At 38.5% G+C, this 23,603-nt stretch overlaps 1 protein-coding gene across 9 annotated transcripts in view; it reads right to left on the reverse strand.

Annotated features, from left to right (window-relative positions):
• Positions 1–21,975, reverse strand: part of ATOSA (atos homolog A) — an 87,245-nt gene extending 65,270 nt beyond the window's left edge. For 5 of the 9 annotated variants that reach the window (XM_027123056.1, XM_027123059.1, XM_027123057.1 and 2 more), the window contains exons 1-2: positions 20,833–21,775; positions 20,398–20,513 (exon numbers count right to left, since the gene is read on the reverse strand). In XM_027123056.1, the coding sequence (XP_026978857.1) occupies positions 20,398–20,413 (16 nt within the window). In that variant the 5' untranslated portion in view covers positions 20,414–20,513; positions 20,833–21,775. Of the gene's footprint in view, positions 1–20,397; positions 20,514–20,832; positions 21,781–21,831 lie in introns of those variants that run through there. The other 4 variants (XR_003436338.1, XM_027123054.1, XM_027123055.1 and 1 more) reach the window with 4 other exon arrangements.
• Between the last annotated feature and the right edge of the window lie 1,628 nt (positions 21,976–23,603).

The raw sequence follows: 23,603 nt of genomic DNA on the forward strand, positions 1-23,603 counted from the left end.
TCTAAGGTACATATTCCAAATATAAAATGGAAAAATTTGAATTATCAACTGTTTCAGATCATTTGTGTCCTCTGTTAGCAGAAATAATTGGAAACTATCTACTTTTAAAATACCTTAGATATAACCATGCTAGCTTGGACAGTTTTTAAACAAAAAGATATCCTTCTAGAAGGAAAAAATAACCCTTCAAAGGTAATGATTATATAGCTGCTATATATGTAGGCCCACGGGCCAGGCATGGGGCTAATTTCTTTACATGCCCATCTCTTCTGACTCTATGGTAGTTAACTATCCTGAGAGATAAGGAAACCGGCTTGTAACCTGCCCAAGTAAGCAGAACTAAGTGGGCAAAGCCAGGAAGTAGGTCTTCCTAAATCTAATATGTGTGCTCCTAACAATTCCTTTCATAATTACATTTCCATAAGATAAATATGGCATCACATAAGAATAAAGTTTAAATACAGAAATCTCAAGTTAACATTTTCCACTTATTACTCATTCAATAACCACCACTACAGCCCCATTACACCTCAGAACTGTCATTGATACACTACTTATAATACAGAAAAACAGGATTTGACTACTAAACAGGGAGCCAGGCTGTAGCAATAGTGAAGGCACAATAAAAGATTCAATCTGTAAAACTTCACTACTTTATGGTCACAGAACACATACCTGATTCAGATAAAGTATAAAGGGAGTATTATACAAATGAACATTGAACCAGGAACCACAGATCTGGGCTCTAGTCTGAACTCTACCACTAATGAGCTTTGTGATCTTAAGCACTTCTCTAAAATTGCTCACGTCTAAGTCAGGAATCTTTTTTTTTTTCCTTTTCTTTTCTTTTTTTTTTTTGCCTGCAATATTGGTATGTTGCAAGGATCAAATAGGACAAGAAACAATTATTTTGAAAACAGCAAAATGCTACACAAATAGGATATTGTCATCCCTGGTGGTCAGTCTTCTACGGGTTGGCACAGTAAACATGTTTGCACAAAATCCAGTGTAATTACTGAAAAGATCCCTTAAAGCAGCAAGACATAATGGAGAAGAGCCAGACAGTCTAGGGTTCAAGTTCTTTCCACTTAACAAGCTGTGCTATCAAATTACTTAACCTACCTCAGTCTCTTTCTTCATCTGTAAAGTGGGAGTAATAATTTCTCTAAGAGTTATGAACCATGTAGTCCAATACTTGCTCTCAAGCAATTTAAGTGTCCTCTTTTCTTTTGCAAACATCAGTTCCATAAGATGTTACTAAAGAGCAAATGTACATGCATACACACATACACATACCAACAAATAAAGGGCAATACATCAGTAGTATCCCATATTAATAACAGTGGGGATAAAATTTAAATCTTGACTACCAAAGAAAGATTTTTATGACACTGATTTTTTTTTTTTTTTTTTTTTTGCCGTACGCGGGCCTCTCACTGTTGTGGCCTCTCCCGCTGCGGAGCACAGGCTCCGGACGTGCAGGCCCAGCGGCCATGGCTCACGGGCCCAGCCGCTCCGCGGCATGTGGGATCTTCCCGGACCGGGGCACGAACCCATGTCCCCTGCATCGGCAGGCGGACTCTCAACCACTGCGCCACCAGGGAAGCCCGACACTGATATTTTTTAAGTTCGTTAAATGATGTCACTTTGACGACACGTTTCACAGCTCACTAACTTATTTGCAAGAAAGACTAAACAAAACTAAATTTTACAGTTTGGGGAATTAGGGAAATTTATGGTTTTTCTAATTAAATCAGAGTTTTTATTCAAAAATTATGCTGTCAGGTCACTACTGGGATAAATTAAGCCATAAAAAGCTATATTAATTTCCACTCACATGGAGATTCCTAGTGATCATTATTGCTGAAATGATTATCCAGTGATTTGTATTTATTATGACAGGGTACCAATAAGCCAAGTGGCCAAACAACAATCCAAACATACTGTGTTTTTAAGAGCTAAAACACTTCTTAAATTTAAAATATTAAAATGTACCTAAGAGACTTAATTGGGATTCTCATCTTTCAAAAGATTTGGGGTTATGATGACCTACATTAGTTCCAGAAGCAGAGCCTTGTTTACAAAATCTAAGATCTTGGAGAGAAGAAAATGTTCTAGCCTGTTTTTTGGCATCACTCATACTACATTGTTTAAAATGAGCTAGAACAGGGATTATTTATAATCTAAGCTAGTGGACAAACACTCTAATAATATCCACACACTAGTCAGATTTAATAAGTATCAAGATCAGGTATAAGAATCCATTTTTAATATCCTATAGTACTTGGTCTTAATAAAAATATCATTATTTATTTTCTTTTTTTAAAAATTAATTAATTAATTTTTGGCTGCATTGGATCTTCATTGCTACACCCGAGCTTTCTCTAGTTGTGGCAAGCAGGGGCTACTCTTGGTTGCGGTGTGCAGGCTTCTCATTGCAGTGGCTTCTCTCCTGTTGCAGAGCACAGGCTCTAGGTGGTGGCCTTCAGTAGTTGTGGCACGTGCGTTCAGTAGTTGTGGCTCGCGGGCTCTAGAGCGCAGGCTCAGTAGTTATGGTGCACAGGCTTCATTGCTCCACGGCATGTGGGATCTTCCCGGGCCAGGGCTCGAACCTGTGTCCCCTGCATTGGCAGGCAGATTCTTAACCACTGCACCACCAGGGAAGTCCCCTATCATCATTATTAAATATGTGCCAGGATGCACATGGGTTCCCCTTTACCTATACCCATATTTCTTTAAAGATATGATCTAGGACGTTGTTAACCTTCTGCTATTATAAAGAATGGTATGTTTGATTCATATCAACCTAGAACCAATCAAGGGTTTTTTATTCTGATAAAATGATATTTTAATAAAAGTATTTCCATACAGATAATGTATCTTACATTTACTTGTCCCTTAGATGATCACAACTTTGTGAAATAAGAATGAAGAAACAGAATCACCTAACCCAGGTTTAATTCCAAGTCCTGGTTTGTTTTGTTGTTGTTTTTTTTCCCCACAACTAGCCATCACTGGTAATGTCATTACCTCTACTAATTATGCCAATAGTCATACAAATGACAGATTCTGCATTTAAAATTTTGGAGAATGTTAACAAAAATCTAGTAAAGTAAATTAGTTATGTGGAATTAAGACAACCTCATGTAGCTTTAAGACTCAACTGCTAAGCCCTCAAAGTTTTAATAATTTACTTGCATTTTTAAAAATTTTGCTAATTTCAGACTATTTCATATAGTCTTGTTTCCAAATGATATAACAACTCTTCTGGCTACCTGTATCACTGCAAACTCTAATGTATCTAAAACTGAATTACTTTTCCTCTGATTAGGATTCACCATTATCACTCCCAGTTTCCTAAGCTAACAAACTTCGGAGAGAATAAAAATAGCCACTGATTCTGTGTTTATTAAGTGCCTGATACAACGACTTTACTCAAGTTATGTCATTACAACAAACCTATAAAATGAATACCATTATTATCTCAATTTTAACCAATGAAGAAACTGAAGCTCAGAGAAGTTAGGTAATTTGATCAAGCTTACATAGAACAGGTGACAAAACCAGAATTTTAACCCAGGTCTTTCTAGTTCTTCTAAATGCTAAAACAATCTGCAGGATTAAATGTGAAATTAATTTAAGGGACTGGGACTATCATTTTCTTTTTAAATGAAACAGGAAAAAGAAAAGATGAGCCACCATTGCGTGCGCAAGATTGAGTAATGAGTTTTGCTTAGGAGGAGGGAATGTTGTTATAGGGCAGGAACTTCAGCTGTCTTTGTGGGCAGTCAAAAAAATGTTTAACCTACTGCTCCGTTTGATACTGCCTCTCAGTTACCACCACCCCCTTAATTTTCCCAAATAGGTGTTTGGTTCTACCTTATCACATTCAACCAACATGGACTTTGGAAGCATATATTAAAGGCTGATATTAAGTTTTACCTAGTTTGAGAAAGAAGTAGTTGCTAGAGATTTACCACCAGAATGCATGAATTCTGTAACTACTAAATACACTTTTTTGTGTAGAGGGAGAGCCTTTTCTTCACACAAATGCTAGTCAACCTCTCAAAGCTTTCCACTTTCAATACAATTTCAGTTTACACAATTATTTTACCCAGCAAGCCAGTGCAAAGTACTTATACTCTGCATACCTTAATAGTTTCTAACCTTTTAGACCAGGAAGGTTTTAGTTGCATCGCCTAGAGGGGAAAATCAACAAGACCTCATGAACTAAGCACCTCAATTGAAACCTGCACTTACTGAGAATAAATTTCCATTCCTTATTCTCAAAAACGAAATAAAACAGAACAACCAACACATACATACATACCCCCTATATTCAAACCAAAAATATTTGAGACAACCACAAATAGAAAAGGGTAGTGGAACGTCAAAGTTCTACAAGTCTGTGCAGGCCATCTGATACTCTCTTCCTCTGGGCCAGTTCCCCTACTCACCACCTGCGCCTCTTCCAAAACAGCACAGGGTAACCACTCCAGTCCTGATTTGTCTGTTGACTCAGGGAAAAAAAGTCAGGAAAGACTACATTTGACAACAGGTTCCACAGGGCAAAGATCATGTTAGTTCTTGCTCATGATTATATTTCTACCACATATGTGCCAGGCACATAGGAGGTGCTCAATGAATATTTGTTTCAGGAGAAGAGAGGGAAAGGAATCTAACTGTCCAAAGTTTTATCATATTTAACAGTAAATTCTAAAAATGATAAGTCATTTTATCCATATACTATGTAATCACTAATTTAAAGTTTATTACAGAAGGCACTGTTCATAAGAATTCAGATGACTTTGAATAAATATTTTTTTTGCTATAATATGTGCATTTTGGTAGAAACATTTTAGAAATCAAGAATTTCTGAAACAAAGTCCAGGTGTTTTGTACCAAATCAAAGCAAACATTCCATGTTGTCAATCCCTTGATTTAGTACAAGAGTCCACATAAATTATAAAATACTAGATGCAATATCCTACAGAACACAGCTGAGGCAAATTGTCTGCCTTGAGCTATATTTAAGCTAGCTAAATAAAGAATAAAATACAAGTTAATGGAAGACAAGATTTGAGTGCACTAGCAGGACAACAAAATGGCTAATAACTAGGGTGAACATAAAATTCTTTGTCCAAACAATGACACATTTAGAGTGAAAGGAGACAACTGTGAAATAGGATTGAACACAAGCGCAACAGGCATAAAACCAGGACCATCCCAGGTAGCATTTAATCCATCCCATCCCCCAAGAAAATGTGAATTTCATGGTTAAAATAGATATATAAAATGGTTTAAAAAAAGATATATAAAATGGTTAACTTAATTTTTTAATGTAAATTTTTTATTCCATGAAACTCACTGATCTGAGTCAAAATATAAAATTTATGATATTCTATGATATCTGAAATACTTTACAACTGTGCATTAGGTTTTTCAAATGTCCTTAAAAAAAAAAAGTTACCATATGCAGCTCACTAGTCCTAGCTTTCTTGTCTGAAAGGAAGGGAAAGAAAGATCAGGTCTTCACCCACAAAGCACTGACAGTGATTAAGCACACAATAGGCACTTAAATGTTTTCTCAAACATCTAATAAATGCCAGCTCTGAGCCCAGCACCATAACAGGTGTGAGGGAAGAAGTCAGATGCTGTGCTGCCCTTGGAGAACAAATACTCTAGTGAAGGAAGCCCAAATTGTGGTATGTGTCCTAGTCTTCTTTCATTTCCTAAAGCATGCCAGGCTCTTTCTAAATTCAGGACCTTTGTACATACTACTCCCTTGGCCTGCAATGTTCTTCTCCTCACTCGTTACACAGCTAGCTCCTGTTCTCACCTCACTTTCTCAGAGAGGCCTTAGCTAATCATCCCAACCAAAGGGGTCTTCTCCCTGCCCTAAGTTGTCACCCTCTTAACCTTTGTATATTTCCTTCAGAGCACTTAGAACATGTACTTACCTTACTTGTTGAAGAAATGTTAATGTATTATAATAGGTAACATTTATTGAATATTTCTTCAGAATCAAATACTATTCTAAGCACTTTACATGGATTACTTCATTTAACCACTATGACAGTCCTTTATTTAGGCACTATTACTAGCCCTGCTTTTCGCATGACAAAACTAAAGATGGATTTCCTCTATAATTCTTAATAAGCAGCTTACACTATTTCTTGACTTTTAAATTTTAGGCGTTATGTCTAATTTCTTTATATTCCTTTCTCTTTTTAGCAACCCAGTTTCAAGGATTAAATATTTCTTTCACTTTGAGTCTATGTATTACGATTTGACTTTCTTTTAAAAGTATGTATACATTACTTGAGAAGAATGTTAAAATATAATCACCTAGCCTTTGTTTCTTTCAAGTTCCTTGAGGAAGGCTGGATGATCATGATGTCATTTCTGATGCCAGAACCTAGAGGCAACTGTGATCTTGCTAGAGGTAACAGAGTACAGAAAAATACTCAACTGGCTAGCAGGTAATTTAAGTTTTACTTTTGTAGTTAGAGAGGTTACTTCTTTTTTGGGGGGCCTTATGTTTTCTCAACTGTAAAAATGAAAGAGATTCACACTCTCTAAGGACCTTTCCAAATCTGTTGTCTAGCAATAGCATAACTTTTAGAGTAATTTCAGAATAACAAAAGCATTTTCATGTCCTGAGCTCTTCATAATGGAATTTAATCTGTACTACGATGTAACCCGATGATTTTTTTTTCATTGTTAGTCATTCAGAGTCCCCTGGCAGATCCCTGAACTCTGCAACATAAGCTACAAGAAACAGCACAGGCCAGGGTTGTTATATGCTGGACTACAGAAACATGTCTCCAGGACTATCATTCAACCAACAGAATAACTACCAAGATTTGAGTATACTTCCTCAAAGGCACAGGTATGTTCCTTATTCCAACTTCTGAAGAGCAAGTATACCAACTTAAGAACATACATGCCCAGAGAAACAATTTTTAAGAAAGGAGTTATGAATGATGGAAAATAAGATTTCCTGCTGTGCTCTTTCTACCACAATACACTGCTGAACAAACCCCTCTTATAACCAAAATTTTTTTCTTGAAGCTTTGGTGTGAAAAGTGTTTATTTGGTTGGGTAGTGGAGAAGATATATGTTCATTCTCTCCTTAACACAGCTAGAAAAGCTTATCAGTATTGTGGGGAATCTCCTTACTCTTAATGCTCACATGCAGTTGGGAGGTACAAGGGCTTCTAATCCTACAGAGTTCATTAAGTTTCTCCCAGCAATTGTCTGGAATGAGAGAAGGAATCTCCAACTTCATCCTGTTCTTTTCCCCTTTATTTGTTCTAACACACAGCTACTTTAAAATAAACTGTGCAGTTTACTACTCTGACCAAAGAATATCATAAAACAATAGCCATGGTATTGTGTGCCATCTTAATATTCCCAAGAATTTTCATAAAAGGCAATACACACTAATCCCTCATATATTACAACAAATGGTGGTGAAGGGAAAAACATATAGAGGAGAAAACAGCCAACAGTAGACATGAGTGTCAGGTAATTTTTATAATACCAGGTAATAATGTAATTTTGAGGGCTAAAAAACTGAATTTAAGACTGTCAGACATTCAATAATCTCTGTTCTGGTTTATAATGAAATTATATAAATGTACTGCCAAATTATTCTTCCAAAAAGTTCTCTTAATCATACAAAACAGTAATTAATGGTGTCCCACTATCGAATGAATGAAGCTCAAAGTCCTTAGCTTGACATTCAAAACCCAAATCCCCTCATTCCTAAGTAACCCTTCCAATTCACATTAGTATACCTGCTAGCCCTCAAACATCTTTATTGCTCATGTCCTCTCTTCCAATTTTCCCCCTCTTAATCTCTGTAAAATTTCCATCTATCCAAATCAAACTTTTAAGGCTCAATACAGCTGCTGTCTCTGCCAAAAGACAGGCTTTGCCCTGAAATTAATCATCCCAGCTGAAATTAATCATTCCCTACAAACTCTGATAGTAGACATTACTTTTACCATTTACTGTACTCAGTTACGAATATCTTGTATTATGTTTGTTTGTTTGTTTGTAGTTATCTCATTTGATCCTTCCAATAACCTTGAGAAGTGGGAATAAATATTCTCATCTAGAAACAAAAATGGACACTGTAGAATTAATTCTTAGTTATAAAACTAACAAATCACAGAAAAATAATGCAAAAAGTTTTCCAGTAATAAGTTTTATGCTGCACCACAAAGATATTAAAATGCATGCAAGCATTCATTCAATGACAAATATTTATTGAGCAGCTACTAAATGCCAGGCACCAGTCCATGCATGGGGAAACACAGCAGTGGACAAACACCACTAAGCCCCTGCCCTCTTGAAGTTTACGTTCCTATTGGGAGAAAAACAAAAACAGCAAATAAATAAACATAGAACAGCAGGTCAAGCAGTGGTAAGGACTATGAAGAGTAATGCAGAGTCAACAGACAATAAAAGAACTGTACTCTTTTGATAGGATGATCTAGGAAGGCTTCTTTGAGGAGCTGACAACTGAGCAGAAAGTCAAATGAAGTAAAAGACAGTCATGAGACTTATATTCCAAAAGGGAACAGCAAATGCCAAGTCTCCATGGTGCCAATGTGCTTGTGGTGACTGAACAGCAAGATCGATGTGCCTAGAGTACAGGGAACCTTAGAGAGTACCAAAAAATGAGGTCAGATAGGTAGCATGAAGCTTCAGGATTAAAAATGGAATTCTTCCCAATGCAAAAATAATTTAAAATATAATTCTTTTTCAATTGAAAAAGTCTTAGAATTTCACCAATACTCATTTTCCTCTTACATCTACTTAGTCCAGGTAATTTTTTTTAAAGCTAAATAAAATAAGGAAAAATCTGCTAAAATCTTAATTAACTGTCCTATTTACATGACCTAATTTTTTTTTCCAGAAGCCAATCATTTTATTTACTTGTACCTTTACATATTCTTATGGTGTACTCCAAAAGCTTTCTAAATGTTGTTCAAACATCAGGGTCTAACTCCTTTTCTGTAACAGAAAGCAACTTACTTCCTTAAAAGGCAGTATGACTATAGACAATACCAGGACAACTAGAGAAATATGAATATAAACAGTATATTAGATATTAGCATTGTGCCAATAGATTTCTTGGGTGGGATAACTGTATTGCAGGTATGTAGGAGAATGTTTTTATTTTTAGGAGACACACAGTGGTATGATGGTAAATGTTTAACGACTGGCTCTGCAAAGGAAAAAAAAAAAGCCCTGGTTTGTAGCACTGCCAATTTCCATGGTGTAAATGCTGGTACCATTGCTGATTTCAAGCAACCAACTTGATGCAGAGCTGGGAAGAAATGTACACAATCAGCTTTCACATGCTGTTACCAGCCAGTTCCACACTGAAGTACACAGGGTTGAAGTGTCATGATGTCTGCCACTTACTCTCAATTTATAGAAACAAAAAACAAAACAAAACAAAAAAGCCCCTATGTCTGTCTGTCTAACCACTTACCTATCTACTGACCTCCCACTCAAGAGAGATAAAACAAAAGTGGTAAGATGTTTACAATCCATGAAAAGTACTTGGATGTTAACTGTATGATTCCAACTTTTCTTGTGGGTTTGAAGTAGAGCAAGCAATGTACGGAAGTTTAAAGAAATCCTATGGCCAACTCTATTGTATACCAAAAAATTTGTTTGTATATCAAAATTTTTTTTGTATGTCAAAAAAATTTGGGGAAGTATACCGAATATGATATAGAGCTTTAACTTAAAGTTATTTTTAAGATCAAAACCTTGGAATTCCCTAGCGGTCCAGTGGTTAGGATTCCACATTTTCACTGCTGAGGGCTCAGGTTCAATCCCTGATCAGGGAGCTAAGATCCCGCAAGCCGCACAGCGCAGCCAAAAAAAAAAGATCAAAACGTTTTTAAAAAAAAGCAATTTGCCAATACTGAATGCTAAAGTTATACATTCTCCTACTATTATGAATTTAAGTAGAAGTGACCCACTGGATAATGCAACAAACCATGATATGTCTTCACAAAAGAAAATGGCTGATTTGGTTAAAAAATGTAAAAGAATTCTCTAGATGTCAGAGTAAAGTTTTATCAATATAAATGGCCCGATTTCAGCTACTGTTATCAAATTTTAATTCCATTCAGAATATATAAGTTTAATAAGTGGGAAAATAACAAATGGGAACTTCATATTAATTTAAAATGTTAATTCCTAACTATAAACTAGTTGTGCTCTCAAAAAGGATGTTTTAAAGTCCAAATAAAAGTCATACTTTGAATAAATATTATTTATAAATAATAAATAAATAAATAACAATTATAAAAAGTTATGACTAGATTCCCAGGCTAGCCTACCAAAGGTTTCTTAACCTATAATATTAGCCCATTTCTTACAGCATCATGGAACAAGTGTAAATTCTGGGTCACAGATGCAGAAGGGCCATGCTCCAAGCACTGAAATCAATCCTAGCTTATATTCTAAAATAAAGAAAAAAGCAATTTGGGGCACCATCTGACCATTCTAATAATTTCCATCAACCTCCTTCTAGTGTCCACCCCCACCCAAATCTCTTTACCTTAACGCTGCTCTAAATGCTCTTAATGGTGTATGATCACCCAGAAATAGTTGGTGTGCTCCAATTACCTACTTTCCCTCTCCCCTTGCATGCACGTTACAGATGTGTAGTTCAGTACTTGTTTCGAGTTCCTCTATTTGTATATTCCAGAATACAAGGTTCAGAGTGACAAACAATAAGGGCCTATCGACCTCTTATGCCTTTTCTGATTAACTTTCACAACAGAGTACTGAAACATTCATTTCCTCAGTGCAGCTGATCCAAGTTGTGTATCCTTGGAAATAAAACACTCACCAATCTCTATCCTGTGCCAGGCACAAGCTAGGTGCCGAACCATAGGTTCTCAGTTCGTCTTTCCCACAATCCTTAAGGTTGATGTTATTAGAACAAAATGAACTGAAGTTCTGACAGGTTATGTAATTTGCTCAAGGTCATTTGGCTGATAAGTGCTGAAGTTAGAATTTCTAAGTTTGACCCTAAAGCCTTAGGGTCTTAACTCTTCCTTTTTAGCATGCTGAAATTTGAACTAATTTTATAACAAAATATGCCCATTATTTCAATAATCCAGAAAAATGTATAATTAAATATACATTTATTAATCTAAATGGATCTCTTGTTGGTGTAATTTCAATCAGAATAACAAGGGGAAACTTTAAAAACAGTAAAAACCAGGCACTGTGTGAATGGATAATTTTAGACAGAATGAACCCACCTAAGATACACTTGGGAGCACCTGGCCCTTTGCTCATCTGTACAGATGATCCTGTCCATAGGGCAAACCAGTCAACATATATAGCATTTCACACCTTATAAAGTTCTTTGACACATTATCTTACCTGAAACTCAGAAGCAACACTTTGAGCCCAGTACAATTTAGAGATGAGAAAACAGGCTTGGAAGTTGACCCAAGTCACAGAACCTATAAGTGACAGAATGAGCCCCAAATCTAAACTCTAAATCCTTTGAGTCTTTATCCTACTTATACTCATAAATCTGAAGTTATCCAACAAATTTAATCTCTCTTTCTTTCAAAGAAATAGTAACAGGAACAAATTCAGCATGGTGGTTGGAGAGCAGAGAGCTACCAGAAGATGTCTGTGTGTGGATCATTTGTTAAGTAGATGTATATAAACTGGGGACCACCTATACCAAACAGCTTTTGCCTACTTCTTACTTTACAGCATTTTATTTCAATTTAATCAATTTAAAAATATAACCTTTTTTAACTTTTTATTTTACATTATAATTTATTAACAATGTTGTGATAGTTTCAGGTGTACAACAAAGTGATTCAGTTATACATATACAGGTATCTATTCTTTTTCAACTTCTTTTCCCATTTAGGTTGTTACATAATATTGAGCAGAGTTCCCTGTGCTATACAGTAGGTCCTTGTTGGTTAAATATAACCTTCTTTTAAGGTAAGTTACGGGCAAATATATCTTAAATTTATTTTTGTTAATTAGGTATAAAGTTGTGATAATAGACTAACAGTCAATAATGCAAACAAATTCCTAAAGTGAGAGAATTTCAGGTGGTGACACTAAAACAATCAATGATTGCTAATCATCTGCTTCTACTCCTATTTGCTCCACAAATATTGGGATATACTAGTGATTCATTCTTTCAGCATATATATTAAGCACCTCCTATGCACCTACCATGTATAAGGCTATCTGCTAGGTGATGGAAATATAGTTGCGAACAAGAGATAAGGTTCTTGTCCTCATGGAACTTAAAATCAAGCTGTGGAGACAGACAATAAGCAAAGAAAAAAATCACAAAATGTGGTAAATGCGGGACTTCCCTGGTGGCACAGTGGTTAAGAATCCACTTGCCAATGCAGGGGACACAGGTTCGAGCCCTGGTCTGGGAAGATCCCACATGCCGCGGAGCAACTAAGCCCGTGCGCCACAACTACTGAGCCTGTGCTCTAGAGCCCGCAAGCCACACTACTGAAGCCTGTGCGCCTAGAGCCCATGTTCCGCAACAATAGAAGCCACCGCAACGAGAAGCCCGCACACCACAACAAAGAGTATCCCCTTTTCGCCACAACTAGAGAAAGCCTGCACGCAGCAACGAAGACCCAACACAGCCAAAGATTAAAAAAAAAAAAAAAAAAAAAATGTGGTAAACGCTATGAAGGAAACAGACTGCGGAGACACAGAACAACATAGGACACTAATTTAATAAATAATAATAACAGCTAGCATTAATTGAGCACTTTAAATAGAGTAGTCAGAGAACATCTCTCTGAAAAGTGATATTTAAACCAAGGTCAGAAGAATGACAAAGAGCTACCCATGTGATAACTAGGGAGAAAGGCTTTTTAGGCAGAGGAAATAGTGCACACAGGGCTGTGAATGGTCATCAAAAACCTAAAAGCTGGCCAATGGCACTGGGCATGCTGAACAACGGGAAGAGATGCAAAAAGCCTTATTATAATTTTACTGGATGAGTTTCTTTTATATGGAAAGGAATATATGAGAAATCTCAACTCAGGTTATTGCTAGGTCTGTCTTTGGTATTACACATGGATTAATGTCTAATATTTTGACTAGTTACTGGCATTTTTAGCCAGTCCATCCTGTTTCAGTTTAAAAAGAAAGTCTGACATAATCAACGTCAGATTTTTCACCCATTTGAGCAAAGACAGAATTAAGTATTAACAAATTGACTTTGGTTTACCTACTAAGAAAGAAATACTGTTTCCTAGTACTACAATTTTGCTTTTTCATTTAAAAAAAAGTCAGTATTAAGTTAGAATTTCTAAGTTTAACATTCCCTCAGTTTTTAAAAACTTCAGCTTTAAATGGGGGAAAAATACTACCATAATTAGGTGCAAAGTTGAGAAGGACAAAAGAATAAATGAATATAAATATTCTTCATTTAACAACTAATTTTTTTCTATACTTGTTCATAATACAGAATGCTTAGGCCCCATGGGTTTCTTCACTTTTTGAAAAGGAAATCAGCTTTTGAGTCACTCTCCCTATGTACACATTAGCCTCTCAATTCTACCTTCCAATTATCTTTTTTCTCATCCTTCAAAGAAATGACAGTGTTCCACCCACTGAATCACTTCCTTCTTACTGAATGACAGGCAAAAACATAGGGAACCTCTATGTCAAGCCCTTTAGTACTGAATCTCAGAAGTTGTATCAAGCCAGCAATTATTTGACAGCTACTGATGTGTCAAGACCCATCAATGTAAATGGATGAAAGATCAACAGTAGTCATTTTTGGACTTGAGCTCACAGGGAGTATACAAAACATATACAGCTTAATTAGCCCCTTTCTTTTGTCCTCCCCAGCTTTCCCTAAATGATTGACTTCTTAATTAGAATATGTCCAATTGTAGCAAGAGCAGTTCACATTTGAATGTCTACTATATCCCAGCCATAGTTCTAAGCACATTACATGCACTAACTTATTTACTCAAAGTAACCCTAAGGCAAGGTACTATTACTTCCTCCATTGTAAAGATGAAGAAGGTGAGGCACAAATAAGATATACAGTTTTCCAAGATCACAATAATTAGTAAATCTGTTTTTCATTTTCCTCAGGCCTATTTTAAAACAAATTTGGTCCCAATATCTTATAATACTTTAATATAACATACTCCTACAAGTCAGAGGGTTAAGAGCATGTACCCAAGCTTATTTCAAATCTGGGCTAGCCCTCTTATTAGCTGCGTAACCTTGGGTAAGTTACCAAACCTCTCTCTCTGACTCAATTTCATTTATCTATAAAATGGAGATGACAATAGCATCTAATTCCTTGAACAATTGTGATGTTTAAATGAGTTACATATAGGGCTTCCCTGGTGGCGCAGTGGTTGAGAGTCCGCCTGCCAATGTAGGGGACATGGATTCGTGCCCCGGTCTAGGAGCGGCTGGGCCCAGTGAGCCATGGCCGCTGAGCCTGCGCTTCCGGAGCCTGTGCTCCGCAACGGGAGAGGCCACAACAGTGAGAGGCCCGCGTACCACATAAATAAATAAATAAATAAATGAGTTACCTATATAAACTACTTGGAATAGTGCCTGGCACATAGTATGTATAAGAGTTAGCTGTTATTAGTAATAGTACCACACCACTTCCACCCCGGGAATTTAGCAAAAGCCTGATCTGTTTAATCTAGTCAACACTCTTTTCCTCTAACATCTGTCATTCGTATTGTCTGACTTACACTGGCTAACAATGAACTATTCTTAGCAAGTAAGCAACACATCTAACTCCCATGCTATTTTTTTCTAGTCCTTACCACTTCTTTCCTCCTATTTCAGTTGCCCAGGAAGAACTGTTTGAGATTAAAATGGTTTGCATTATACTCTAGGCAAGTTCATAAGCCATCGCAATACTAAAGCTAAAGCCTAAATTTGTAATACAATCAAAAAGGGGGTTTCTTAGTCTATTCAGCCTGCTATAACAAAATACCATAAACTAGGTGGCTTATAAACAACAGAAATTTATTTCTCACAGTTATGAAGGCTGGAAAGTCCAAGATCAAGACACTAACAGATCTGGGTGTCTGGTGAGGACCAGCTTTCTCATTAGGCAGCTGTCTTTTCATTATAACCTCAGATGGTGGAAGGGATAAGGGCACTTTCTTGGGTCTCTTTCATAAGGGCACTAATGCCATTCACCCTCATGACCTCATCACCTACCAAAGGCCCCTACCTCCTACTACTATCATTTTAGGGCTTAGGATTTCAACACATGGATTTTGGGGGCACACAAGTATTCAATCTACAGCAGAGGGAAAAAACTAAGCATTCCTCTCAGTTTTAACCTCAAAAAATCAAATTGATTGGTATTTTATTCGTGGAACAGGTTTTGCACTAATAGTTTTTTCTTAAGAATTATAAATGACTTACAATATGTGTTCAAATATGAATTGAAACAAAGTATGTTTAAATTATTAATGCCTTGATGATTTCCTAGATGTTATAGGCCTTAACCTTTCATAACAGTTGATAAGCTCAGACAACATTCTTAGAAATGTCTGATGAATAAACTGTTTCTAACCAAAGCATAAAGCATAGCAAAATTGACATTTATCTTTTAAATTGAAAAGATGTTGATTCTACTTAAATTGTTGAACAATACCATGAACTTGGGACTTCTGAAACCTTGGGACTTTTTTTTTTTTTTTTTTGCGGTACTTGGGCCTCTCACCCCCGCGGCCTCTGCCGCTGCGGAACACAGGCGCCGGACGGCGCAGGCTCAGCGGCCATGGCTCACAGGCCCAGCCACTCCGCTGCACGTGGGATCCTCCCGGACCAGAGCACGAACCCGCGCCCCCCCGCATCGGCAGGCGGACTCCCAACCACTGCGCCACCACAGAAGCCCGCCTTGGGACTTTTGAAATCAAAACATAAGCTTATATTCTATTATTTTGAAAAATATTTTTATAGAAAAAATATGCATTCAAAAACAAACAAGATTATAAACACCATACATTTATACCATAAATAAATATTAAATGTTAAAAACATAAAATGCTTTAATTGCTTCTATGCAAAGACCATACTTCAGACATCTCTTGAAACACTGGGCATTCAATATCTAACTAGGATCAGATCCAAACTTTACATCCTTGAGTACAAGGTGAAGTAACATTGTTTAACCTCTCCAGCTGCCCAGCTCTAGTCAGAATTTAAAAATATATTTCCAGGAAGCTTGGTCCACCCATGCCACCCCCTACATATAGAGGTTAAGATGTAACTGTAATAACAAATGACACAGAAATAAATTACACATACATCAAACATCCTTTCATAGCTTTTGTATCTTCTCAGATAACTATACATTAAAAGCCTACTAAATCTGCTTGAGCCTTAGCAGGTTACAGGTTATGAATGCAAAACGAAACAAGATACTATTAGGTTATTGCACATTTGACTATTTCTTTACCTCTGTTGAACATATTTTATAACCGACCAACATATAACCACCTGTAATATCTTGTTTAACATGGTAATGATCATTTATTTAAAACCTACTATGTGCCAACCAGTGTCGTATTTCATTCTAACAACTATGAGAAGTTGGAATTATCCCCATTTTACAGACAAAGAACCTGAGACTCTCAAAGATAAAGGAAATTAATGAAGATTACACAGCTAGCAAGTAATGGAACAAGGATACAAATACAGGTCTGATTCCAAAACCTGTGCTAATGATAACATCAAAGACTCATCTTTGGCAGCATTGCACAAGTAATGTTATATAACTGCTGAAAAATTTAGAAAAAGAAAAAAGAGGAAAAAAAAGATTTACCTCAGACTATAGTAAAATTCTATTGACTACTGTGAAACATGGCCATTGTACAGTAACATCTTAATTATCTGGAAGTACAGTAGAAGGTCTTTTAATTTTCACTTAATCAACTAGCAAGATTGTCCAATGCTTTCCATATCTTCCATAGAAGCAAACTGACAGACATGAGCAGCTAATAAGTTACTTTCCAGTTGCCTGCACACTTCTACTCCTACTAGTTGAGTTGTATGCTTAAGTAGTATCTGGTGTTTCTTCCCAAATCTGCTTATGTGAATTTATTTTAAAACTATATAAATCAATGAAATGAATGCACAAAAAGGTTATTTCTGTGAAAACTACGTTGAATGCTTTGGAAAGCACATATTTTGATGAACATAATTTTGATGAATATATATTCCCTCTCCTCCCAAAACAAATTTCTGTTGACTACACAAATATCCTTGTAATTCCTGGTGTACACAGACACCTATAAAGTTGTGTGAAACATTAAAAAAGAATTTAACACTTTTTAAATGTAAAATATTCCACCCTTGGATTTTTTTGCAGTCTTATTCCACTTTAAAGAAATTGAAAGTAGAAATCTTAGGTGTACATTTTTGGTGTGGTTTACATAGGGAAGATCATATCTAACTCTGAAAAACAGACCCCATTTCACCCCCCAAAAAAGGGCCTTGAGCCTACACCAAAAGACAAATGAAATAATTAAGGCTGTTATTTTTTCTGATTCCTCATTTAAACTTTTTAAATTAGCCAACCAACTACCACATGCAACCATGTAGGATAAGAGGGTCCTTTTGCACTTAGAAACTTTCTGAAGCACAGCTGTATACCACTAAGCAAATATCTCACAGTTTCTACACTAGAATTCGTATACTTTCTTAGCTTCTGAGTGAATATCTGAAGGTTTTCCTATTTATTCTCATTTTTTAGAGAACTCAGTGCTAAGCATGGTTATCTAGTTCTTTATCCCAGAGACTAAAAGCAGTAAAATTAAAATGAGACAAGAATAAGCATATTGACAACAAAGACTGTTGACAGCATGGGAATTCAAAAATCAGATCTTAAAAAAAATAGGCTGAAGTGGTTTAAGCTAGAGGAAAAAAAAAATCTGTGTCCACATATCATGATTACAACTGAAAATATTTTTGGCATTCGAAGAGTAAAGTTTCAGTTAGCCAGAAAATTAACTCATATAGAATAGCTTCTTAGTTACCAATGTAGAAAAAGTGAAGTATTACTGTTGTCAAGCTCTCCCATAATTGTGCCTTGCCAACCACAGGTCAAGAAATCAATTCAATGGATTATGCAAGCAATTTTTAACAACAGAAATAGAACAGAAAGTACAAGACCACACTGCACATAGTACGAGTAAGTATGTTTTGTGAAGTTTATTTCAGTATTTCTATACTACTTTGCAAAGTAAAAGATACTTCTTACTCTAGGTCCTGGTCAAAAGAAAGCCATGGGCCTAAAGACTCATATTATAAAATATAGTCACAATACTAAACTTTCAATCACCTCATTTTTACATCATAATGCTAAAGATAGCTACAATTTTAACGAGAAAAAAGTCTCCTTTTTAGGAGTCTTGATGCATAAATGTATTTACTTTTCCTAGTAATCTATATTAATATATAACATTTTATTGTGTTTAGTACTAGTTTTGGCTAAAATAGAGATTGTGTGCAAATACTATTTTTTTTAACTGCTTAGGGGACTTCCCTGGCGGTCCAGTGGGTAAGTCTCTGCCCTCCCAATGCAGGGGGTTCAGGTTCCATCCCTGGTCAGGAAACTAAATCCCGCGTGCATGAGGCAACTAAAAGATCCCGCGTGCCTCAACAAAGACCTGGTACAGCCAAAATTTTTAAAATAAACAAACAAACAAACAAACCTGTGTAGGACCTTAAAGCGACTTTTGCAACAACCACCAAAACAAAAACAAAAAACAAAGAGCAACTCTGATTTTCTTTGCTTGTTTATTTTGAGATGCAATTACCGACCTTGGTGCCATCTTTCCAAAGTCACAGATGAAATCTAAAAGTCTAAACTTGGCATTCTACACAAGCAACCTGCTTAGTAACAATATTCTTGCTAATACTTAATTCATACAAAGCTGATTTTAAGAAACAACCAAACACTTAAACTAATCCACTAAATTAAGTATGGCTTTCTCCACTTCTTTCTAGTGCATTTTAAGACAGTATTACCAAAGATGTATTTTAATAGAAAAGAAAATTTGACTTTCTAATCCAGTTTGAAAAAATATATGGAAAAAATAACCAGTTTAATATATATCTTTTAAAATTATTTTATTTTATTCTTTTAAATTATCATTTATTGATTGATCGATTGACTGCCATGTCGAGGCCTGCGGGATCTTAGTTCCCCCACCAAGGATCAAACCTGTGCCCCCTGCAGAAGAAGCACGGAGTCCTAGCCACTGGACCGCCACGGAATTTCCCTTTTTTTTTTTTGCGGTATGCAGGCCTCTCACTGTTGTGGCCTCTCCCGTTGCGGAGCACAGGCTCCGGACGCGCAGGCTCAGCGGCCATGGCTCACGGGCCCAGCATGTGGGATCTTCCCGGACCTGGGCACGAACCTGTGTCCCCTGCATCGGCAGGCGGACTCTCAACCACTGCGCCACCAGGGAAGCCCTCCCATATCTTTTTTTAAATAAGCATCTAATTCATAAAGATAAATTAACATTTCCAATCTGAAAGTCTCAGATTTGGAAGGAACTCTGTCATCTAGTCCAACTCCCTACCAAATACATTAATCCTCTTCCTACAATGTTCCTTGGACTCAAATTCCCATATGACAAACTCCTACTACCACTATATTAAAACCTTCTAAAGTTGGTCCTTGCAATGGCCAATCAAAAGCAGATTGATAAATGAGTTTTCAATTCCTTTGAAATCCTTGAGAAACACAGTGTATGCATTATTCCCATAAGTCCTGAAAATACAGGTTTATTAAGGAAATGGCACATTTACAGTTACTTATTATAGGGATTTCAGTAGCCCTGTGTATATACTGATATACTGGACAAAGCCCTGGAGTACTCTGCAAACTTTTAGAGTTTGCCTAAAGCACAAAAATCAGCAATGACAAATAATATTTGTGAACTCAATTTTAAATTTTCTCAGTTTATCAAGATCAAATTCTCAAGTTGAAAAAACTTTTAAACTTCTTTAAAATCGAAGTTAGATTGAACCTAAAAATGAGTAATGTAACTCTAAAATGATACCAAGTATTGTGGCAACAGATACACGTGCTGTTCTTGGCAATTTCATTTTTAATATCTCTTGAAACTAATACTTTGAAGACACTTTTGAAGAATGTATTCTCCCATCTAGTTCCTAACTCTTCCATGCGCCCTTCTCTACCTTACCAGCTGGAATCTGTAACAGAAACAAATAATCATATGTAATTCACAGAGAGTTGATCCTGCCGCAGAACTAGGTTAACTTTTCTAAAATGGGGCACAGAAAAAAAAAATCCTACTTAAATCAATTATTTACCTCGGTCTGGCTTCATCTTCACGCCAATTTCCACCCAAGGTGCTGTGAAATACACGTGTGGGTTCTTTCAACAGGCTCGCCGCCGATTCTGTGGCTACTGCTCCGTTTTTAAAATGCTAAAAGACATCAAAATAAAATTAATCTGGTCTTGCCCTCAACACTCGATCTTGCAAGAAAACTACTGCTAACAGGCCTCTCCCTGGCACTAAGCGCGGTGACAGCACCATCCGCAGGTCTGAAAAAAGCAAAACTCTGCACCGCCCTCCCCCGTCTCCTCCGGACCAAGCACCCCTCTTCCCCGCCCCTGTGCTCTCCAGGCCAACGTGTCCTTCTTTGACACAGTGTTTCGGAACCAAAAGGAAGACCTATTTATAACCTGAAGGTACAGGCAGGGAAAAAAAAAAAAAAGGATTCAAACAACACAAGCTAACTAACCCCTTTGTAAGAAAAATACCGCTGGGAACAGTGGCACCTCCGCAGTGGCTGGTATAGAAATGCTCCGACCTGGTGACTTGGGCGCAGGAAACTCTTCAAGACCCCAAGCGCCTCGCCTACAGCTCCGCCCGCCCCGCCGGGCCTCACCTGTGTAGTTACCCTCTGGCTAGTCTTCCTGCCTCAACCGCGGCCAAGTTGACACAATGAGAGGGTCAGAAAGAAACACGAGTCATCTCCTCGTGCCCAGCCCCCAGTCCCAAACGAACTCTACTGGGCTGTCCCGGGGCGCCCCTGCCACCCCCCGGCCCTGCGAAGTCTTCCCGGGAAGGTGTTTACGGCCGGGCGCTCGCCCCTGCTCGGCGCAGCCTGCCCGTGCGGCCCCCTTCCGTCCCGCCGCGGCCCTGATTTCCTTCAGCCACGCCGTCCGGAGCGCCGCGCCAGCCCTTTTCCCCGCCGGAGAGTTGTTTTCATGGCTCCCTCGGCCGACCTCTGCTGACTAACTCGCTCTCCTCTCCCGTCCCAATCCCTCCTCCTCTTGGCACTTCTCTCCGCCGCTCGCCCAGCGGCTCACATCACACTCCCACCTCAGACGTGAGGCTCCGAGAGGCGCAGGGCCGGCGAGAGCGGAATGTGGCGCGCAGCGGCCCCCGGGGCTGCGTTAGAGGACCATGGGGGCCCGAGACAACAAGCCCGACGCGGCTCCCCGGCGCCCCTGTGGCCATCCACCCCCGCCTCGGCCGCCGCCTCGCTCCGCTCCCGGCGCTCAGCCCCTCGCCCTGCCTGCCCGACTCGCACCCGAGCCCCGCTGCCCCCGGGCTTCGCCTGCCCGTCGCCCCGGCCGGCCCGCTCGCCCCGCGCCTCTGCCAGCTCGTCGCCCGCCCGCTGCCTCTAGCTCTGGAGCCCCAGCTCCCGGTCCCCCTCGCTCGCCCAGTTCTTTCTCTTCAGTTTGCCCTGTCAAAACACTGCCCGGGTCACGTGTCCCAACAACAGCCAACCCACCGCTCGTCACTTCCTCCCCGGCGGCCTCCGCGGCGGGCGCCCGGTTGTTATGGCAACGCTCCCCGCGCCCCGGGGCGCTAGCCTGGGGGCCTGGGTTCCCTTGCTGGTGCTGCCGGCTGCGAAGGGCCGGCGGAGCCCGGGAGGCCCGAGAGGCGCCCGGCGCTTTGGCCGCGCTCGCCTCCTGCCTGCGCTCCGAGCTGGCTGCGGCGCTTCTGGGACCAGGAACCGGAGCTGCGCTATTAGAGCACAGGGTAACTGGGGAGATGTCATCCGAGGGCCTGCCCCAGACGTGGAGGATAATTATAGTCTCCTCCTCCTCCTCCACACTGGATGCTGGCGCAGAGTTGTGACCCAGCCCCAAGGGGCTTGCAGTGCACGGTGGAAGTCGGGTCTAATTAATGTGGCCAAGACAGGAGAGTGGGCAGCCATATGCTGCAGGGATTGGGGAGTTTAAGAGCAAAAACCCTCCCCAACCAGATTTTTTTCAAATCACCAGGGATTTTAGTAGGATTCGGAACCCAAGCTCTAGAGGCCTTCACTGTGCTAAAAATAACTTTTATAACCTCTAAAACACTGACTCATGGCAGGAGGACACTTTTGACACCGTGTTATTGTTAGGGAGCTGTAATTTTGTTGTTGTGCTATAACAATGTGACATGATGACATTTCGTGTTGCGATGTTGTATCATCATTTCAACACAAACAGATGACAAGGATCTACTGTAATTAAAACAAGCAATCCTAACAAGGGCTGAAGCTATTAGCTACTCAGTTTATAGACAAAGTACACATGGGGTTGTGAGCTCAAAACAGAGACAAAGAGAAGTACAAAATTTGCAATCCTCTTTGGTTTCATTTAGAAAAAGCCTTTTTTTTTTTAAGAAATAATTTTGCATACAAGAATCACAACAGGCAAGTACTAGGTTAGGTTTAAAGGTGATTTACTTTAGTCTTTGTACTCTTCTGAGGTTTCCAAAGTTTTACAGGAAGTATGTTTACTTCTACATCAGAAAAGTTTTTGTAAATTACAAGATTGGGATTGCATTTTTTTTGCCTCAGATCTATTAAATACATGAAATTTTTATTATGAAGAAAACAATATTTTCTGGATGTTTTCATATGCACAGTAAAATTACATATGCACCTGCAATTAAAAACCTTAACTCTAAGATTGCAACTAATCAAAACAGGACAGAACATTTAGGAAGGTAACATTCATCTTCATGGGAAATGTTCTGGCATCCTGAAGATGAAACTTCTGACAAATGGCAACAGTTCCTTTATGTAATAGCTGCAAATGTTAACTCCCAGTGGATTTGACTTTGATATTACAGAATACTGTAGTATGTAGTTTCTTTTATGAACTGAAGCTTTACTTGTTCTAACATCACTTCTCAATTAACCTTGGTAATGGGAGACAGAAAGAGCAGTTAAAGATAATCCAAAATCCTAAATTTAGCACAACAGCTGGGACCAGATAATAGCTATTGTAAAGGCTTACTGGGTGAACAGGCAGCAAGATTTGTGATTTAGCTCCTCTTCCTCTGCCGAATTTGCAAGAGGTATAAAGACCAGAAAAATGTTGAGAGTAGAAGCTGAGAATATTGGATAATCTGGAAAACAATTCTCTTTTAAACAATTAAGTTTGTTTTTTGTTTTTTGTTTTTTTTGCGGTACACGGACCTCTCACCGCTGTGGCCTCTCCCGTTGTGGAGCACAGGCTCCGGACGCGCAGGCTTAGCGGCCATGGCCCACAGGCCCAGCCGCTCTGC

The sequence above is a fragment of the Aethalodelphis obliquidens genome, unplaced genomic scaffold (assembly GCF_003676395.1).
Source record: "Aethalodelphis obliquidens isolate GAN/ISIS:26980383/991018 unplaced genomic scaffold, ASM367639v1 scaffold26, whole genome shotgun sequence".
In the NCBI taxonomy this organism is placed as follows: Eukaryota; Metazoa; Chordata; class Mammalia; order Artiodactyla; family Delphinidae; genus Aethalodelphis; species Aethalodelphis obliquidens.